This window comes from Notechis scutatus, unplaced genomic scaffold (genome assembly GCF_049901735.1).
Source record: "Notechis scutatus isolate UNSWTSFEM ecotype Mainland unplaced genomic scaffold, rNotScu1.2 NSCUSCF32, whole genome shotgun sequence".
In the NCBI taxonomy this organism is placed as follows: Eukaryota; Metazoa; Chordata; class Lepidosauria; order Squamata; family Elapidae; genus Notechis; species Notechis scutatus.
Window position 1 is genome coordinate 259,668 of NW_028263155.1, and position 17,141 is coordinate 276,808.

General features: G+C 61.1%; 2 protein-coding genes across 2 annotated transcripts in view; both read right to left on the minus strand.

The window, feature by feature from the left end:
* Positions 1-10,045, minus strand: part of SUSD2 (sushi domain containing 2) — a 13,294-nt gene extending 3,249 nt beyond the window's left edge. Inside the window, 13 exon segments of the mRNA XM_087948905.1 lie at positions 878-946; positions 949-1,035; positions 2,033-2,176; positions 2,783-3,051; positions 3,564-3,649; positions 4,332-4,384; positions 4,387-4,532; positions 4,994-5,063; positions 5,066-5,164; positions 5,653-5,820; positions 6,202-6,353; positions 8,192-8,396; positions 9,589-10,045. Coding sequence (XP_087805031.1) covers positions 878-946; positions 949-1,035; positions 2,033-2,176; positions 2,783-3,051; positions 3,564-3,649; positions 4,332-4,384; positions 4,387-4,532; positions 4,994-5,063; positions 5,066-5,164; positions 5,653-5,820; positions 6,202-6,353; positions 8,192-8,396; positions 9,589-9,661 — 1,621 coding nt within the window. The 5' untranslated portion in view covers positions 9,662-10,045.
* A 987-nt stretch (positions 10,046-11,032) lies between these two features.
* On the minus strand, positions 11,033-16,380 carry CIB3 (calcium and integrin binding family member 3). Its single transcript, XM_087948912.1, has 6 exons — positions 16,242-16,380; positions 15,850-15,884; positions 14,200-14,311; positions 12,496-12,643; positions 12,039-12,234; positions 11,033-11,611 (listed from the first exon to the last, which is right to left on the minus strand). Exons 1-6 carry the CDS (start codon positions 16,314-16,316, stop codon positions 11,590-11,592), a joined length of 588 nt encoding a protein of 195 aa, XP_087805038.1. The 5' UTR covers positions 16,317-16,380; the 3' UTR covers positions 11,033-11,589.
* Positions 16,381-17,141: the final 761 nt, after the last annotated feature.

The following is a 17,141-nucleotide window of genomic DNA, read 5'->3' on the forward strand; positions in this document are numbered from 1 at the left end:
CCGAGCGCTGATCCGCTGAGAGGAGGAAGAAAAGCGCAGGGGCGGCTGGGAGGGACAATCCTGCGCTTCTCTGTCTCCGCTCACCGGTTTGGCCAAACCGGCAGCGCAACCACCACTGAGAGACACCCCGGTGAGCCCCAGGCAGAGCTACTCCCCAAGCGGGGGTCCCAGGCACCCCCTTTCTCCCCTTCCAGGTCATCCTCCCCCTCAGCAGGGAAGGGCGCCCCTCCCTCCGACCCGGTTGCAGCTGGGAGCCGTCCAGAGCACCGTGGCGGTTCCTAATTCCAGGGCCGAACTTTGGGGCAGCGGGAGCCCAGAGGGGAGCCTTCCTCAGGGGGAGACCCCCTGCCCAGGATGCCACCCCCAACCCCTGAGCCTCGGCCGCGGAGGGGAAGCAGCGAGGGCTTCCTGTTCCTCCTTGGCCAAAAGGACCCTGGAGGGAGGCAGGTGTGGCCTGGGAACCCTCCTGCTCTGGCCACCAGGTGGCGCTGCTCTGTGCCTTGTCACAGAGCAGAAGAGGAAAGGCCCCTTGGAGGTCTTCTAGTCCATCCCCTTCTTCAAGCAGAACCTAAACCACCCCAGACCAAGGGATTGTCCAAGAGCTGGGGCTGAAAGGAAAAGGGGCCACTCCAAATGGAGGGAGAGGAGAGAGGGTCTCCCCCTCTTCCTCGGCCTGTTTGCCAGCGGAAGACGCCTCCCCCTCCCCCTTTTAAAGGGGCCCATGCGGAGGAAGTTCAACAGAGAGACCCTGCCTGGAAATCATGCTCAACCTGATGACCTCTTAGGTCCCTTCCAACTCTGGGAAAGGTTTCTCACCGTGTCCCTCCCTCCCTCCCTCCCTCCCTCCCTCCCTTCCTGCCTGCCTTCCTCCTCTCACCGTTTAAGTCCATCCAGGTTTGTTCAGAAAAGTTGAGGGCCTTTTGATTCAGCAGGACCTCCAAGGCGGGGAGTTTTCTCCCAAGCGAACCTCCACCACGTCCGAGTTGTTCTCCCGCATGGCGATGGCGGAGAGGCCGGTCACGTTGGCTTTGGCGCCTGCCGGGCAGCAGCGCAGTCACCAAGAGGGTCAGTGGGGAGGCCACCCCCACAGGACTGAGCCTGGCCCCTTTCCCCCCCTCTTGCTTAGGACAAGTCTGATATCCTGGCTGGGCTTTGGCTCCAGGGCAACAACCACGGGGCTCAGCGGTGGGATCCAAACCTTTGGAGCTGCCACCAGGGAGGCTAGCAGGGCCCCTACGGGGAGGGGGTGCCTTAAGGGAGCGGTCCATGCAGAAGCATCTATTTTGGGGGATTTCTGGAGAGCAGCCTGCCCCGCCCATCCCTGCTCTGAGCTCACCTGAGGTACGGCAGAAAGCAAGGAGGAGGGGGAGTTGGTCTTTGGGGGGGACCGACCCCTTTCCTGGCTTCTCCCTGAAGGGCGTTACACGGGAATGGAAACCGGTGCTCAGGACAGGGAGTGGCCCTCTTAAGAGAGGTGTGTGTGTGTGTGTGTGTGTCATTCACACAGAGTTGGGAGGGACCTTCTCGGTCATCTAGTCCAAAGTCCCTTCAGGGGCCCCTTCGGCAGGAAACCCTACCCCCATTTCTCTCCCCCGTGGGTAAACAGGGAGGGGTGACCAACAGCTCCCCCTCCCTGGGAGAGAAGAGATGTCAATCACAGGACCAAGGGCGGGAGGGAGAGGAGATCCACCCAATCCTGCGGGGGTGGGTGGGGGAATGGAGAGGGGTTTAGGACAAGGGGTTTAGGACAAGGCCCTTCCAGCTTTGACAGCTTGGAGACTGGTGGACTCCCAGAATTCCTCCTGCAGTCATGTTAGCTGGGGAATTCTGGGAGTTGAAGTTCCACCAGTCTCAAAGCTGCCAAAGTTTGGAGAGCCCTGGTTGAAGACCTGGAAACTCCCCCCACCCCTGCGGTCCTTGGTGGAGTCAAGGGCTGGCAAACGCGGTCCTTGGGCTGTGCCCCTCCCCACCCCCAAAAATAAATAAATAGAGGAAGGGGAGAGGCGGTCGGGGAGGCGGGGCGGAGCCGCACCTGACTCTCCGCTGAGCAGCCGCGTCCTCCCTTGGACGCTCAAGTCGGTCCGTTGGGATCCCAGCAGCAAATATTCCCCGAGGCCCTTGAAGGTGAACCGGAGGCCGTCGAAGGTGAGGAAGTGGGGCTCGCCAAAGGCCGAAGCTGTGGGGAACAAAGGCCCAGCGCAAGCGGGGGAGGAAGGGAGGAAGGAGGCAGCTCTTCGTCCGTGTCCCCCGTCCCGCCCCCCAGGTGGAGTCCCGCCCCCGCCTAATCGGGGCTAGTTTGCCAGCAGCTGGGCTCCCTCCCTCCCCAAACTCAGCCCCCGGCCTCTCCGGACGCGTCCAGCGCCGCCCCTCCCCTTTCAGGTAATAGCCCCCCTCAAGAAACTGCAGGGCTTCCAGGCTGCCCTCGGCCGAAGCAGCAGCAGCTCTTTCCCCCCACCATCCTCCCCACCCCCCTCGGCCTCCCTTCTTTCCTGTCTTCTTGCTCTCCTCCAGGGCGACAGCCTGTCGAGGGGTTGAGGCCGAGGCTGGCAGGTGGGGGGCTGGCGAAGGATTCCCCAAAAAAGAATCGGTCGGAGGAGAGCGAGGAGTGGCGGCAGCTGGCAAGGAAGCCCAGGCAGTCTTGCACTATTTGAGACTTCCAACTCCCAGCATTCCCCAGCTTAACATGAACTGCAGGAGGAATTCTGGGAGTTGAAGTCCGTCCCCCCGTCTCAAAAGCTGCCAAAGTTTGGGGAGAGCCCTGAGCCCTTTGGCTCCGACGTACCGGCTCGGGGCGGGCGGTATCGCTGGCAGCCGCTGGAGGGCCGGCGCTTCAAATACACGGCGCAGCGGTCGGCCCAGAGGCAGCAGGAGTAGAAGCTGAGCACGTCGTAGAGCCAGTGGGAGAAGCCCGGGATGCGCGGGGGCTGCTTGTAGGGCGGGGCTCCCCAGTCGTGGCCTCGGTCCGGGGTGCTGCCCCCCGCGGAGTCCTCCGTCAGCACCTGGACGCCCCGCCGGCTGTAGCAGCACTGCTGCCCCGCGCCGTATCGCGGGCTGCGGGAGAGGAGGACCGCTCAACCGCGCGTCTTCAACCAAGACGGCTTGCAGACTTTGTGGACTTCAACTCCCAGAATCCCTCCCGTCCAGTCCTGTGAGCTCAGGAATTCTGGGACTTGAAGTCCACAAAGTCTGCAAGCAGTCAACCCACATCACCCCCAAATTCATCCCCCCCAAACTGGAAAACAATCCATGGCCCTAAAGCGACTTTGAAGACTGGTGGACTTCAACTCCCAGAATCCCTCCAGTTCCACTCACATAAGCTCAGGAATTGTGGGAGTTGAAGTCTACCGGTCTTCAAAGTCGCTTTAGGGCCATGGATTGTTTTCCAGTTTGGGGGAGGGTGAATTTGGGGGTGATGTGGGTTGATTTCCCCGGCGGAGGGCAGAAGAAAAGAGAATAACAGAGTCGGAAGGGAACTTGTTGGGTCATCTAGTCCAACCCGCCGCCCCAAGCAGGAGGCCCGAGGGGCAGTTTCCGACCCGAGGGCGGAGGAAGAGCCTCCTCACCTGGCCTGAACGCTCCGGACACAGTGAACAGCCCCAGGGTGATAGGTGCAGACGCTGCCTTTCTCCATGTCGCAGCCGTAATCCGTCTGGAAGGGGAAGAGGCTCCGGTCAGAAATCCCTGCAGAAAAGGATCTTGGGGGGTGGATTTCGCTCAAGGCATCCAAAGCTGCAGAGCGGTCAAGGCTGGCTTGGCGGTTCACCCTGGGCAACTGCCGCCCCCTCAGGAAAGGCGGGAAAGAGACCTGTCTGCCAAGGGGCTCCTGCCTCGCTCATTGGCTGCCCAGGCTGCCAGTCAGTGGGCAGCATTGAGGGCTGACGGTGTTTTGGGGCTTCCCTCGAGGAGGCTCAACACCTGGAAGGGAGGCAGGGAAAGCCCCTCCCTTTGGCCCCCACCGAGAGGAGGGCCAAGAGGAGACTGAGGAGGAGGAGGAGGAGGAGGATGAGGAGGACGACCTCACCAGCCGGGGCCCGTCCTGCCGCTGCCTAACGTCCCTCGAGGGGCAGGAGAGCCTCATTCCCAGCTGGGGGGGGCCCCTTTCCCCCTCTCCAGCCCGAAGGGGACCCCTTGCAGGGCCTTCTCCACCTCTGCTCTGGCCAGGATGCCCCACCCGTTAGGAGGCCTCCCCTCCCTCCCCCTCCATCACCCTCCCATCGAATGCCTGTGTTGGGCCGCAGCCCTTGGAAGGCAGCCCTTCCTCGCCTTTCGGGCAGCCCCTCCTGAGCCAGCCTGGAACGGGCCTGCCTGGAGCCGCCCCAGCGGGGACTTACGTGGAAGCGGCCGAAGTCGGCCCGGGCTTGGCTCAAAGTGCAGGGACAGTCGGGATCTCCTCCAGAAAGGAGGGCAGCCCGGCCTCCTGGCTGTCCCACTGCTGGCACTTGGCTGCAGCCCAGCCGGCCGGGTCCCTCCGGAAGGCCTCCTCCAGGTGCCAGGCCATGGCGTGCTCCGTGCTCCAGATGGCAGCCACGTCTCTGAGGTGGGGCAGAAGCGGGGGGAGTGAACGGCAGGGCTCCCGGTGGGCGGGGGCAGCCCCTCCCTCCCAAGGAAGAGCCCGTTGGACGGTTTGGGGCTGAAGGACAGCAGGGGCTCCCCTCGCCTCTCAGGGGTCCAGTGGGGGGCCTAGAGCTCTCGCCTCCCAATCTGTGAGTTCGATCCTAGGGAGAGCCTGATATTTGGAAGACGCTCTCCTGCTCGAGCAGGGGGTTGGACTAGATGACCCGTAGGGTCCCTTCTGTTAATCTAATCTAGCCGCAGCTTCACCAGGAAGAACTGGGAGAGGCCGGCTGGGTGGGAGAGAGAGAAAGGGGGGCGGTTGGGGCCGGTTGCAAGCAGCCCGCTGTAGCCGCCCTCCCACTTTCCCCACACTGGCCGGTCGGTCGGGGTCACCTGGCGTGGCTTCTGCCCTGCAGGGGCCACCGGGATAGATACTCACAGCTGGCCTTCGGAGGAGCCGTTGCCAGAAATCCTCAGGGCACCCATTTCCCAGCCTCCAAACCTAGCCGAGGAGCCGGCAGGAAGGTGAATTGCCCCGTATTTGGGTAGTTCCGCTGCAGAGAGTAGAGGTACTTCCACTCGGCTGTCCAGTTATCAGAATAAGGCTTGCCTGGAGGAGGGAGAGGGAGGGGGAGGGAGGGAGGGGAGGGAGGGAGGGAGGAAGGAAGGAAGGAAGGAAGGAAGGAAGGAAGGAAGGAAGGAAGGCAGGCAGGCAGGAAGGAAGGAAGGAAGGAAGGAAGGAAGGAAGGAAGGAAGGAAGGAAGAAGGAAGGAAGGAAGGAAGGAAGAAGGAAGGAAGAGAATGAGGAGGAAGGAAGGAAGGAAGGAAGGAAGAGAATGGGAGGGGAGGGCGGGAGGGAGGGGAAGGAAGGAAGGAAGGAAGGAAGGAAGAGAATGGGAGGGAGAAGGAGTGAAGGAAGGAAGGAAGGAAGGAAGGAAGGAAGAGAATGGGAGGGAGGGGAGGGAGGGAAGGAAGGAAAGAAGGAAGGAAGGAAGGAAGAGAATGGGTTGCCACGTGCTTAGCTTACACCGTCCCATCTCCTTCTGAGCCGCCTTCCCGGCACGGGAAAGCTGGCGTGCCGGAACGAGAGCCGCCTACCTTTCTCGTTGTAGCCCCAGACTTCTAGGTGAACGTGGCCGGATGGCAGCCCCTCGGGGTTCCAGGTGAGGGTCAGGGGCCCCCCGGTGCCCGGAGTGCCGTAGTATTGCCACTTGGTTTCGTTCACCAGCCTGCTTTTCTCTGAAGGGGGAACCTTGTTGTGATGAACTGCGGTGGGAAAGCAAAGGGGACGTTCTCCCGGCTGTCTGCCCGTGGTGGGGTTCACATTGTTTTTACTACCAGTTCGGTGGGTGTGGCTTGGGTGGGCGTGGCAGGAGGAGGATCCTGCTAAATCCCCCGTCTCTCCCCCCACTAACCTGCTTTCCAGCTCCGGTTCAGCTGCTCTTTCCCCAATTTCATCTCTCGCCCCACACTGCAGGGCAGAACCGTTTCGTTGGGCTGTTTGGTGATTTAAGAGCAGGAAAAGGTGCTTTGGACTCCTGCTCTGGAGGAAGTGGAGGCCTCGTCCTATTGGCTCCGTGCTTGAGGGGGCAGGAGGAGGAGGAGGAGGAGGGGGGGGAAATGAGGAGAAGAAGAGAAGCGGCTGACCTGAACTCCAAGATGCCGACCAAGGGAAGGTCTTCCCACCGTCCTGAGAAACTTCCAGGCTGACCAGGCCGAGTTCGTAGAGCAAAGGGGAGATGCAGTGCGGCCGGCCATCCGGGCCGACGTATCCCTGGGTCTCGGTGGTCCTGGCGAACCTGCCGGGGTGGAGGATACGGGCCATGGGGTGGGGTGCCACAAAGTGGATTAGGCTCCCCTGGCATAGAATCCCCCCTTTGTCTGGCCAGGGAGGCATGGCGTTCCCACGACCCTCTGGCCTGCATTTCCCTCCCAGCCCCCACCTCCTTCCCTCCCCTTCCCTATGGAGCCACGTTTCCTGGGTCCCTGCTGGGTTGATTCTGCTCCTTGGAAAGTTTAGCTTCTGGCTTGTGGCCTGTTTGTCCTCCCTTTTCTTTCTGCCCTTATACTCAGAGTGTATATAGAGAGTAAACAATACAACGTAAGACTAATAACGCCCAGTAGAAACAAGAGGGACACATGCAGCACACACCCAAGGAGCCCCCGCCCCCAAGGACATCCGCTTTCCCACACCTGTCTGCCGTGTTTGCACCCCTGCCCTGCCGGGGTCAGCCTGGATGAGGACCCTGGCCGCCTCCTGAGCCCCACCCGGCAGCCGAGGGAAGCAAGTTCGCCCTCCTAGGCTTGCCAGATGCAGTTGACGGAGCAGCCTTGCCTTCTGCTCTTCCGGCCTGCTTGAGTCGGGAAGGCCACCGTGGCCTCATTCAGGGCCTCCTCCTCCTCCCCAAACGTCCTGAAGGGGTCTCTGGCAGCCATTTCCCGGAGGGGGCGAAGCATGGAGAGTCGGTGGCAGCCGGTGACTTCTGAAGCCCCCTCCCCCCTCAATATACCTCCCTCTCATAGGCTCATTCTCTGCTGCTCCAATCCCCACCAACACCCAACACCGAGGAGGAGTTGACAGGCCTGAGTCCAGTGGTTCCATGAAAGCAAGAATAACATTGACCCTCCCGAGCCCTGAGGAGCCAATCAAGGGAGGGGGAACCTGATCAAGGGACTCCAGGGGGGGCTGCTGGTTTCAAAGTCCCAGCAGAATCCGCAGCCGGAGCCCAGGGCAGCAGCAGCTCTGCAGTGTTGTGGCCAGGAGGACTTTGGACCTGGCTTGGCCTTCGCCTGGGGAGATCCCCCCGAGGAGAGGCCCAGGAAGGCCACCCGAGACGAAGGCAGAACCGGCAAGGGGAAACTTTGCCCCCAGGAGGAACCAACTCCAAGCGAAGAGCAAGTTCCTGGCCTTGAATCAGAGTCGAGCTGGAAGGGACCCTGGAGGCCGTCTAGTCCACCCCCCTGCTCAAGCAGGAGATCCTCTACCATTTCAGGCCAGGGGCCGTCCAGTCTCTCCTTAAAAGCCTCCCGGGATAGATATCCTGCCGAGGGAGAGCCTGAGGCTTGGAATTACGGGGTGCTCCGTTTTCAAGAAAAGATGGAAGAGACGTGTGTCTGGCTCCCTTCTGGCCGGGGGCTGCTGGAGAGCCCCCAATAACCTCAGAAAGACCAGCAGCCAGGGGAAGCTCTTAATCGGCTTCATTGAACTTCTGGGCATTCAGCCAAGAGCATTTCACACCTGGTAAAAGTGTGGCAAGCTAGATAAACAATCCACTAGGTGCTTGCCAGGGAGAGAATCAGATGAGAATCACGTCACTCGCCAGAAACTCCACTGAGACCCCCAAGATCCCTCTCACCGTCACTGCTATTAAGCCTGGCATCACCCAGCCTTTGATTTCAGTATGACATGCACGAAATAATACACAACTTTTTGGTATGTTATGTCAAAGAAGGGAGGTCGAGTTGGCCACGCCTACCCGGTCACATGGCCACCCAGCCACGCCCGCCCACCCTGCTTCCGTCCCCTTGAGTCTGGGCTCCTAAGACAGGCCAACCCTCCAGCGGCTGCATGATCCCAGTCCTGAACTTTCCGCCCCCAGGACACCACCTACTTGCCAGGTGCTTTTCCCGGCCTCACCTGCACGTCACGGGGACGCCCGTCTCAAACGTCACATTTAGGAGGGTGACGTCTCTGCCGCCGAGGAGGGTGCCAGAGGAGGGAGAGATCTTCAGGCAGAATCTCCAGTAATCCGGGCAGCAGCGTCCCAGATTCTCACAGGTGGCCTGGCAGGAGCAGGCGGCGAGGGAGTCCCCACAGCGACTGGAGCAAGAGGCCTGGGCTCCTGGGTGGGGAAGAGAGACCGGGAGCCGTCGGTCTAAGCCCCCGACTTGCGTCCAGGGGCCGCAGTCGGTCAGTTCTGAGAAGCGGTCCCAGCCGTCTCCTCGGCTTCTCCTCGCAACCTTTGGGTCGGATTCACCTCCACCTTGGAGCCGGAGTCCTGTGCCGGGCGTTGCTTTCCACACACGTGAAGTGGCCCCCAGGGTTTGTCTGAGATTCCCAGCAGGAGGAATCTCCTGCCGGACCTATCGGTCTGGATCCCATCAGAGCCCCCTCCCTGCTCCAGAGAAAGCCCCCCCATGCCAAGCCCCACCTCACCCACTCAGCCCAAGGGAGGCGCCACAAGGCGGTTGCAACCCAGAGGAACCCCCTCCCCCATCGGCTGATGACCTCATGGCTTTCACGGGAGGGGGGGGGCTTCCCCAGCTCTCCTGCAGGGTGACCTGCTCCTAGGTAGATGGACGAAGACCCACCCACTTTCCCCCAGAGCGGCCAGCCGGTCAGATTCCTGGGATTTGCGCCGTGCAGCCCTTGGCGAAAGGCTCGGCCTCCCCTTCGGCCAGGGCCCCGTTCCCTTGAGGCCCGAGGGTCCTGGGGGAAACGGGGCTCCCTCCGCAGGATCCTGCGTCTCGCTTTGGCAAGCTCCCAAGGCGGCTGACACAATCTTGGCTCGGCCCCACGGAAAGCAAAGGACAGCCAGGCAAACAGGTTTCTCCCCTTCCCGGCATCTTCCCTGCCAGGACAGGGCTGGCCTTGTTGGGATCGACTGAGTGGGATCCTTTGGCTGCGGCAGGAATTGGCTCGCGGAGAGGGAGGGGCCGTCCCAAAGGCCCCCAGCTGGCTTTCGTGCTTCGGGCGGGACTTGAACTCAGCTCCCCTCCTTTTGCCTGGGAGCTCCGCCTTGCGACCACACCGGGGTGTGGAGCGGATGTGGGCCGACCTTCTGGCGTAGCGCTTTAAAGAACCGGAGCGGGCACTCCCTCGCCTGCGTGGGCATCTGGATTTGGGCAGTGCCCAGCCTGGCGCCCCCATTCCTCTGGGGCCTTGGAGGGTCTGCCCCACCTCGGAGTTTGGGCCCTTCCTCCCCCTTCCTGCCACGGAAAGATCCCACGCCTGATCCCCACTTCTGGCAGCCAGCCTCCATCCCGGTCCCTTCGGCAGAGGTAGCACTGTGGCTGGTGGGGGAGGAGGCCTACCTGCTTCGGGGGGCACCATAAGCCAGAGGAGGAGGAGGAGGAGGAAGACGCAGGAGGCGCCCGGGAGCTTCATGCTGGCAGGTGGAAGTTCCCGTCCGCTGATCCCCCGGGAGCGAAAAACCGCCTGGGAGCCTGGAACTGGGCTCAAAGGGTCACTGGGAAGGGCTGACTCGGCACAGAGCAGCCGCCTCCCTCCTCCTCCCCTGAGGACCCACCCACTGCTGGCAGACCTGCCTGGCCCTGCACCAGATGCCAGGGGCCAGCTGGGTTTCCTCCTGTGCTGCCAAAAAGGAGTTTCCCCCACACCCACACACACACCCTCGGGCTGGGCTTGGTGGCCAGGCTCAGCATTCCATCCATTCCAGGCTAAGGTTGACGGGGATCTGGGGGATCCCTCAGCCTGGCTTTTGACATTCCTGGAGAGAAGGAAGGAAGGCAGGTCCTGGCAGGTCGGGTGCCGCCCAGGCTCTGGCTGGGAGGGGAAGGAGGCTCCTTCTCCCTCCCTCCCCCTTCTAGTCCAACCCCTGGTCAAGGCAGAAGAGGAGAAATTTCTTAAGAGCAAAGACCATTAACCAGTGGAACTGCTTGCCACGAAGTAGGGGCTCTCTCACTGGAGGTTTTTCAGGGGAGGCTGGACAGTCCCGTGTCCGGAATGGTATTGACTCTCCTGCTTGAACAGGCAGCTGGACTTGATGGCCTCCAGGGTCCCTTCCAGCTCGACTCTGATTCTGGCTGTCCGGTCCTTCTTTTGACCCCGCCCAGGCAGGTCTGGGAGGCAGAGGCCGCCTGGCTCACGACGCTTTCTAGGGTCTCTGCCTCGTCTTTTTCTCTCGTTCTAGTCCTTCTAGTTACAGTGGGCTCTAGCCCTTATAGGTCATGAGAGACGAGTTCCAGCCCCAGGTGCTTCCCCAGGCGCCCCCAGGCACTGGCCCGGCCCTTGCCTCGTTGCACACTGCAGCTGCTGAGCCCAGCACCTCCTTTGGGCATTTCCGTCTCTTTATTCTTTGCAGAGTTTAGCTAACCAAGAAATAAAGGTCTCAGGTTTTGGGGTGGCACTTTCCGTGTTGGTGAGTGAAACGCCACCATGGATTCGGAGGGCGAGAGGGCGATTGAAAATCCTGGGGAGGGGGGGTTGTATGGCTGACCTTCATGCTGCAAAGGTGAAGGTAGCCCCCTCCCCCGATAGCCCCCGTGCACAGGTGAAGGAGGGAGGGAGGGAGGGAGGGAGGGAGGGAGGAAGGGAGGAAGGAAGGCCGAGGGTGGGTGCAGAAACAGCCCCCAGTGGGCAAAGGGATGGGAAAAGAGCACCGAGGCACCTGGCCTTTTACCTTTGTTCTCATGCGATGAAAGAGGTTTGCATTCAAACCATTCCAGATCTTTTTAGCTGTCCAATCAGGTCCTTTAGATCACAGCCAAGAAGAGCCGAAAAGGGCTGGCAGTTTTCTTGTGAGGGAGGAGCCTGGGGTCCTCGTCCAGTGAGGAAGCCCCCTCCCTTGCTGTCCCCCCACAGGGAACGTCCACTTCCAGGTCATTCTGGGCCAACCCCAGTGATGTCCTGCGCTCAGCCCAGCGCCTGAGACCCGACTCCGCCCCCGCCGCCCCCAAGGCACCCCCAGAGCCCATAATGCACGGAGGGAGTCCAGGCAGGAGCAGCCCCAGGGCCTTGGTGGGTTTTCCCAGGGCCTGGAACGGTTTGGCTCCTTCCACAGGCGGAGCAAACACAGGAGAATTCCGACTTCCAAAAAGAGAAATAAATGTCCTCCGGCTGTTAAGTTAGAAAAGCGTTTCCTGGCTGTGTCCTTAAAAGGGAAGCTACTTCCTCCTCCTCCTCCTCCGTTGGAGCGTTTATTATTTCCCTCTGGCCGTCTGGGTGGCTTGAAAGGGATGCCGGTGAGTGGCGGGTGTCACCTGCTCCGGCTTCAGCACCCAAGAGTTGGGGAGACGGGCGGATGGGGGCCGTGATCCTCCGTGATCGCCTGGAGAGCCGGTCGGGATTCCCAGTCAGATTCTGATGTGAAAAGTGCTGTGAAAGAAAGAAACCAGCCACCATTTGCTTCTGGGAGGGGACCAGGAACCGTCATGGCCAGGAAGACATCCGGTCAACTCCCAGAATCCCCCCACTTTGTCTCCTGCCACTTCGGGGGGCACCTGCCCCCAAACAGAGTGGAGAGAAAGTGGGAGCATCCCGCCAGAAGACGCCCTGCGTGCGTGTGTGTGTGTGTGTGTGTGTGTGTGTGTGCGTGTTGTGTGCGACAGTTTTGCACAGTTTTGCAGTTTTGCCCTGAAGCCACCGAGGCCCTCGGGGCTCCCTCCGGAGGAAGCCACGGCCTCCCTGGGGTTCTGCAAGGTTGTCCCCCAAGGCCAGGCCTGCCGGGTTTCCCAGCTGGCTTGGAGGGTCTCCCCAGGGGCTGTTTTGCTCACGGGGGTTGCAGAGGAAGAAACCCCCCGACCTGAGGAAGTCGGGCGCTCTGACAATCATGTGCTGGAAGTCCTCCAGGGAGAGCCGGCCGTCGTTGTCCAGGTCGGCCTCGTCGATGACCTTGTGGCACACCAGGGCCACCTCCTCCGGGCTCAGCTCTTTCCGGGTCAGCTTGTTCACCGTCTTCTCCAGGTCGGACTTGCAGGCGTAGTTGTCGTCGTTGAAGTCTGCCGAAGGAGCCACCGCCAACGCTCAGGGATGGCCGGAGGACAGACCCCCCACTAGGAACAGCCCCTGCAACGCCCCCTGGAGGGCCTCTGCCTTCCCTCCCCAAGCCCTCGGGAGCCCCTGGCAGAGAAGGAGCCTTGGACCCCGGCCTCCCCTTCCTTCTTCCCCTCGCTTGCGCCTCCAGCAGGCCCTGGCGGCGGCCTCCTCGTCCTTGGTGCTGCTAAGGAGGAAGGGACGGAGGGATGCCCTCCCTCCCTCACCGTAGATCTTGAAGGCGTAGTAGGCCTTGAGGTCACGCGGGGCCATTTCGCTCATGACGGAGAACATGTCCAAGAAATCATCCAAGGTCATGTTGCCTTCCCCGTCCTCGGAGAAGACCTCGGCTATGCGCTGGCGGAAGGGGTTGTCCTGCGGGGGGAGGAGAAGGCGTAGAATCCTAAGAGAGGCCCGGAAGGGACCTTGGAGGTCTTCTAGTCCAGCCCCCTCCCGAAGGCAGGAGGCCTTGTAGGACAAATGCTCTGTGGAGTATCAGGTAACTCTCTGGCCCTGCTGCCTCTCCACCCGGGCGGGCCTTGAGTTTGACCCCCTGGTCTAAGGAGATGCGGGCACCACTGGCACCCCAGCTGGCCCTCCCAGTTGACCCAAAGTTGGCTCAGAGTTGGCTCTGCTGGCTGACTTGAGATAGGAAGAACCAGCAGGGATGGGAAGGAGAAGAGAAGGGTGGGGGGCCTGAAAGCTCCCTCCATCCGTTGCCTCGCTTCCCCCCTGGCTGGGTTGAGGTGGGAGCTAACGGGAGGGCACAGGGGCCGCATCCCTGCACCTGAAATCAGGAGATCCTGCGGCTGAATTTGGGTGGCAAATGGCTGGATTCTGGTTACAAGTTTCCACCCCACCCACCCACCCCCCCTCTTCTTTTCACCTGCCCTCCCTGTTTCCGCCCTTAAACCCCCACGAGGAGATATTTATGTTGTACTATGCTTGGGGGGGGGGCATCATTGGGGAGGGGAGCAACTTTAGCCCCTCTTTTTGGGGTGTTTTAGGGCAGTGGCCCCCAACCTTTTTGTGCCGCGGCCCAGTACCGGCATCACAAAATCATCCGTGGCCAGGTACCGGCATCAGCATGCATGGCAAGGCGAGCCGAGCGACCGGCCAGCCAGCCGTCCCCCACTTCTCCCCGCCACCTTCAACTCCTCCTTTGTACCTGTGTCGATGGGCTTCGCACGGCTTCAGGACGTTGCTCGGCTCGCCTTGCCATGCGTGCTGAAAGAATCCTCGCGCCTTAGTTTCGATTCGAAGCCGCCCCCTGTGAAACTAAGGCGCGAGGATTCTTTCAGCACCCAAGCGCCGCTTTCTACCCGGAAAAGCTCACGGAAGCACTTTTTCATCAAAACAAGATGGCGGCGCCCAGCAAACCGGCGGCCCGGTAGAAATTGTTCCACGGACCGGTACGGTCCGGGACCGTGGTTGGGGACCCCTGTTTTAGGGTGTCTCAAGGGTGGGGCCAGTTGGCATTGCAGGCGGTCCCTCCCTCAAGGAAAAGAGGGCTAGGCATTCAGGAGGAAGCGGGAGGGGAAACAGCCGGGGGAGGGCTCCTAAGGCTCTTGGGGGTTTAAGCCCCCTGGACGCCCCTTGTTTACCCCCATTTGCAGTCTCGGCTGACTAAGGGTTAGGAAGGGCTCCCCTCCCCTCCTCACAGCCACACACACACACACACACATACGGCCATTGCTCCGCTCTCAATCCTCCTGGGTGACATCCTGGCACCGAGCCTGGCAGAGAAGCCCAAAGCCCACAGAAACCTCCTCCTCCCCCCACCCCTTGCCAGGCAGGACCAGCTCTGGATGTCCTGCCTCCCCACCACCACACACACACACACACACACACACACACACTCCCTGTGCGTGTCCCAGCATGCCCAGGCCCATCCTGGCCGCCCTCCCTGCAGAGAAGGCCCAGCCCTGTACCTTGAGCTCCGGCATGCTGGCAATGAGCTCATAGGGCAGCTTCACGCTGGGCTTCCGGCTGTAGTCGGCGGGCACTAACTGGGGCGCCAGGTCTCGGTACTTGTCGAAGAGCCTGGGAGGGAGGGAGGAGGGAGGGAGCAGAGGGAAGGTGGGCCCAGGCCTGGCCTCGGGGGGCTGCCTCCCGTGGGAGAGCTCCGGCCCCCTGCGTAGGGTGGGCTGGCCGGCTTCTTTCCTCCCCGCCCACCTTGCTTGCGGGATTCCCCCTGGGAAGGGGACTTGGGGAGACTCCGTCCTCCCAGAAAGAGGACTGGGCCAAAGCCTCCCAGCTGGCTCTCCCGCCTGAAGTGGGACTAGAACTCCCCGTCTCTCCCTGGTTTCCAGCCCGGGGGCTTCAGCGCCGGACGGAGCTGGCAGCAGGTCTGCTGCTCCCCCAACCGCCTGCCTCGTCCTGTGCCTTTCCTCGGGGCTCTGAAGGCCAGGAGGGAGCCTCCCCAACTGCCCCCCGTTGCCTCTTGTCCTTCCCTCCAGTGCGTTGGGGGACAGGTCGGCCGCCTCCTCTCTGTGACCCCCCTTCAGATATGGGAAGGCGGCTCTCAGGTCACCCCTGGTCCTCCTGCTGTTGGTGAGACACAAGACCCCGAATTCCCTCCATCGTCCGTCCTCCAGTGTAGCCCTTGGGCCGCAGGAGAGAAGCAGGAGGGGCTCCATGCATCTTCCATCCCCCCAGCGCCTGCAACCCCTGTGCGCATGAGGGGGGCTCTGTGCAGGTTGGGGGACCCCTGGGACAGAGGGCAGATCCCCACTTCCGAGGCCCAAAGGCCGACCCTGTTGCCCTCCCTTTCTCCTCCTCCTCCTCCTCTTTCGGTTTCCACCTAAGCCTCTTGCTCCTTCCCACAGTTTGTGGGGTGGGCCCCTATCGGCCCCTCGAATGTGGGCTTGGGGGCCAAACCGGAAGAAGAACAACGGGGCATTTCCCAAACAGGCGGGTGGCAGGAGGAGGCGTTCCCTTGGCCAGCCCTGTCTTTGCGGTGGGGGGCGGACCCCCTTTTCGTTTGGAGAGACCCTCGGTCAGTGGAAGGGGGCAGAAGGAGCCCACGTTTCGAGCCGCCTCCCTCCCCCATCAATAATGCAGGTGCCGTTCTGGCCTTGGCTCCCATCCCAGAGATGAAAAGGGACACCTGCTTGGGGTTCAGGAAGGGCAGGCTTTCCCCCCGCTGCGCCCCTCGGACACGGCTTGGCCCAAACGGCCACGGAGAGAGTCGCTCCGTCCCTCTGAGGAAGGCGCTGCTCCCTCGGAGGCCCTGGAAGAACCAGGACCCCTGGAAGGGAGGGCCTCTGCGGCCAGCGGGCGGGGGGGGGGGGTGTCGCTTGGCTAGCCTGTGTTCATGCCCCAAAATCGCACCGGTAACCCTCCGCCTCCCTTTGGAGGGAAGGATGCCCACCTGGAAGGGGCTCCCTTGTCCTTGTTCACCTGTTGCCTGGACCTCTGTGTGGATGCAGCCCACGGAGAAGGTGCCCAGCCTTGGCCACCTGCGCTCCACAGCGAGACTAGCGACCTGCCCTCCCTCCGGCCGCCTCTTCCACCCCAACCCTCCCCAGAAAAGCTTCTCCCGAATTTCCCCTCTGGCTCTGGGCATTGGCAGGTCTCACCTCAGGATTTCTTTCCTTGTGAAAAACGTGACATCCTGAAAGAGGAAAGCAACACAAAAGAGCAGGGTGAGAGCCAGCCAGCTTAGGATTCCTCCCTGCTGGGCAATTTTGCACCCTCTATTGGGAACCTTTGGCTGTTAGGCAGAATTCCTCTCTCCCCCCAATTTCCCTGCACGAAGCCCCCTGGGGAGAAGTCCCTCCTCATCCCTGCCCGCCCGCCCCCCTTCCCTTTCCCCTGCTCACCCCACCTTGAGGAGAAGCTCCCTTGGCCAGGAGCAGCCACCTCCCCTCCTCGCTTCCCCAAGAAACACAGCAGAGAGAGAGAGAGAGAGAGAGAGAGAGAGAGGGAGGGAGAGGAGAGAGAGAGAGAGAAGAGGGGAGGGCTGGGGTACCTGATAGGCGTCCAGCTGTTCCGGAGTGAAGATGGTCTGCTTGTTACCCATCTCTGTGCCCCCGCCGTGAGCCATGGCTTCCTCGGTGGCCCCCGTGGCTTCCCAGAGCGGGAGATCAGGCAGAGCAGCTCCAGGGAGGATCAGGTGTCCGCCGGCTCTGCTCCACGGATCCCTGGATCATAATAGGGGCATTTCATCAAATCTTCCGAGCGGAGGTGGCACGTGGTGAGCGCCCGGCACCCCCTGCTTCTGCCGCGCTCCAGACAGGCTCGGATTACCTCATGGGCACCCGGCTGCATCGGCCGGCTTTTGGGAAACCGTCTGGCTGCCCGATGGGCGCAGGGCTGTGGGGGGGCGTCCTTGCTTTCTGTGTGGACGTGAGTTGTTTGGGGCTGAAGGTTCGCCCTAAGCCTCACAGGAAACCCTGTCCTCCCAACCCTCGATCGGTTGCTCTCAAAGCCCAGCTGGCTTAAGTATTTTTTAAGCCTTTCTGCCAAAATTGAAGCAAAGATTTTATAATCTGCATTTAATAAAGAAATGGGTCTATAGTTCTTAATTTGTAGTGGGTCAGCCCCTTCTTTTGGGATGAGCGTAATATCAGCTTCTGACCATGTTTTAGGCATTTTCTTGTTTATCATAACTTCATTCATAATTTCTAACAATGAGATACTCAACGATTCTTGTAGTGTTTTGTAAAATTCTGCCGGAAAACCATCTGGTCCTGGTGCTTTCCCGTTATTCTGCCTATTAAGTGCTTCAGTTAATTCCATCATTGTTATAGGATTTTCTAACATTTTCCCAGTTTCGTCCGGTATTTTGGGTAGGTTGGCATTTTGTAGGTACTGTTTGATTTTCCCCTCATCAAGATCCTCCTGCTTATATAATTGTGCATAAAAGTCT